At 45.1% G+C, this 1394-nt stretch overlaps 1 protein-coding gene across 1 annotated transcript; it reads right to left on the bottom strand.

Annotated features, from left to right (window-relative positions):
• Positions 1–21: 21 nt before the first annotated feature.
• Positions 22–1265, bottom strand: LOC107302220 (zinc finger protein 84-like; the record flags this gene model as incomplete). Its single annotated transcript, XM_015831328.2, has 1 exon — positions 22–1265. A coding segment is annotated over one exon (1244 nt), but the record flags the coding sequence as incomplete, so codon positions are not given.
• Between the last annotated feature and the right edge of the window lie 129 nt (positions 1266–1394).

Raw genomic sequence — 1394 nt, 5'->3', positions numbered from 1 at the left:
CCACAGTCTGCGCATTTGTACGGCTTCTCTCCCGTGTGAATTCTTTTGTGTTTGATGAGGTTCGCGTTCTGAGTAAAGCCCTTTCCGCACTCCTGGCATGTGTAGGGTTTTTCTCCTGTGTGGATCCTTTTATGGCAAATAAAGTTACTGTCCTTACGGAAACTCTTCCCACACTCCGTACATTTATGTGGTTTCTCCCCCGTGTGGATTCTTACGTGGACTCTAAGGTTGGAACGCCCACTGAACTTCTTTCCACAAATCAGGCATGCATATGGTTTTTCCCCAGTGTGAGTTCGTTGATGATATCTGAGGACAAAATTATAAGAAAATCTCTTTCCGCACTCCGTGCATTGGTATGGCTTCTCTCCTGTGTGTTTTCTTTTGTGAGATGTAAGACGGCTGCTTTTATTAAAACCTTTTCCGCACTCCGGACATTTATATGGTTTCTCCCCCGTGTGGATCCTTTTATGGCAAATAAAATAGCTGCTGCAACTGAAACTCTTCCCACAGTCCTTGCACGTGTACGGTTTCTCCCCCGTGTGAATTCTTTTATGTTGCAAAAGCTTATAGTTCTTACCGAACCCTTTCCCACACTCGGTGCATTGGTACGGATTCTCTCCCGTGTGAATTCTTTTATGTTGCAAAAGGCTACTGTTCTGGCTGAAATCTTTTCCACACTCCATGCATTTGTACGGTTTTTCTCCCGTGTGAATCCTTTTATGGCACATAAAATGACCGCTCTGGTTGAAGCTCTTTCCACATTCCAGGCACGTGTACGGTTTTTCCCCCGTGTGCATTCTTCTGTGTTGCAAAAGGCTGCTTTTCTGACGGAAGCTCTTTCCACACTCAAGGCATTGATACGGCTTCTCCCCTGTGTGGATTCTTTTGTGTCGCAAAAGGCTACTGTTTTGACTGAAGCTCTTTCCGCACTCCAGGCATCGGTATGGTTTTTCTCCTGTGTGGATTCTTTTATGGCAAACAAGGACACTGTTGTCACGGAAGCCTTTTCCACACTCCAAACATATATACGGCTTCTCCTCCGTGTGTCTTCTGACGTGTATCATAAGGTTGGAACTGCCACTAAATTTCTTTCCACACTGCAGGCAGCTATACGGTTTCTCCCCCGTGTGAGTTCGCTGATGTCTCGTCAGTTGACCGCTTTGATTGAATTTTCTTCCACACACCAGGCATACATACGGTTTCTCCCCTGTGTGAATCCTTTCATGTATGATAAGCTTACGCCTCTCAGTGAAAATCTTTCCACACTCCAGACATTTATAGGTTTTCTCCCCTGTGTGGATCCTTTCATGTATGGTAAGTTTACCTTTCTGGGTAAATGTCTTTTCACACTGCAGGCATTTGTAAGGTTTCTCTCTTGAGGGATTTTTTGGGGG

This window comes from Protobothrops mucrosquamatus, unplaced genomic scaffold (assembly GCF_001527695.2).
Source record: "Protobothrops mucrosquamatus isolate PMUCROS unplaced genomic scaffold, P.Mucros_1.0 scaffold36274, whole genome shotgun sequence".
In the NCBI taxonomy this organism is placed as follows: domain Eukaryota; kingdom Metazoa; phylum Chordata; class Lepidosauria; order Squamata; family Viperidae; genus Protobothrops; species Protobothrops mucrosquamatus.
The sequence above is the reverse complement of the archived record's forward strand: the minus strand, read 5'-3'. Positions and strand labels throughout refer to the sequence as shown.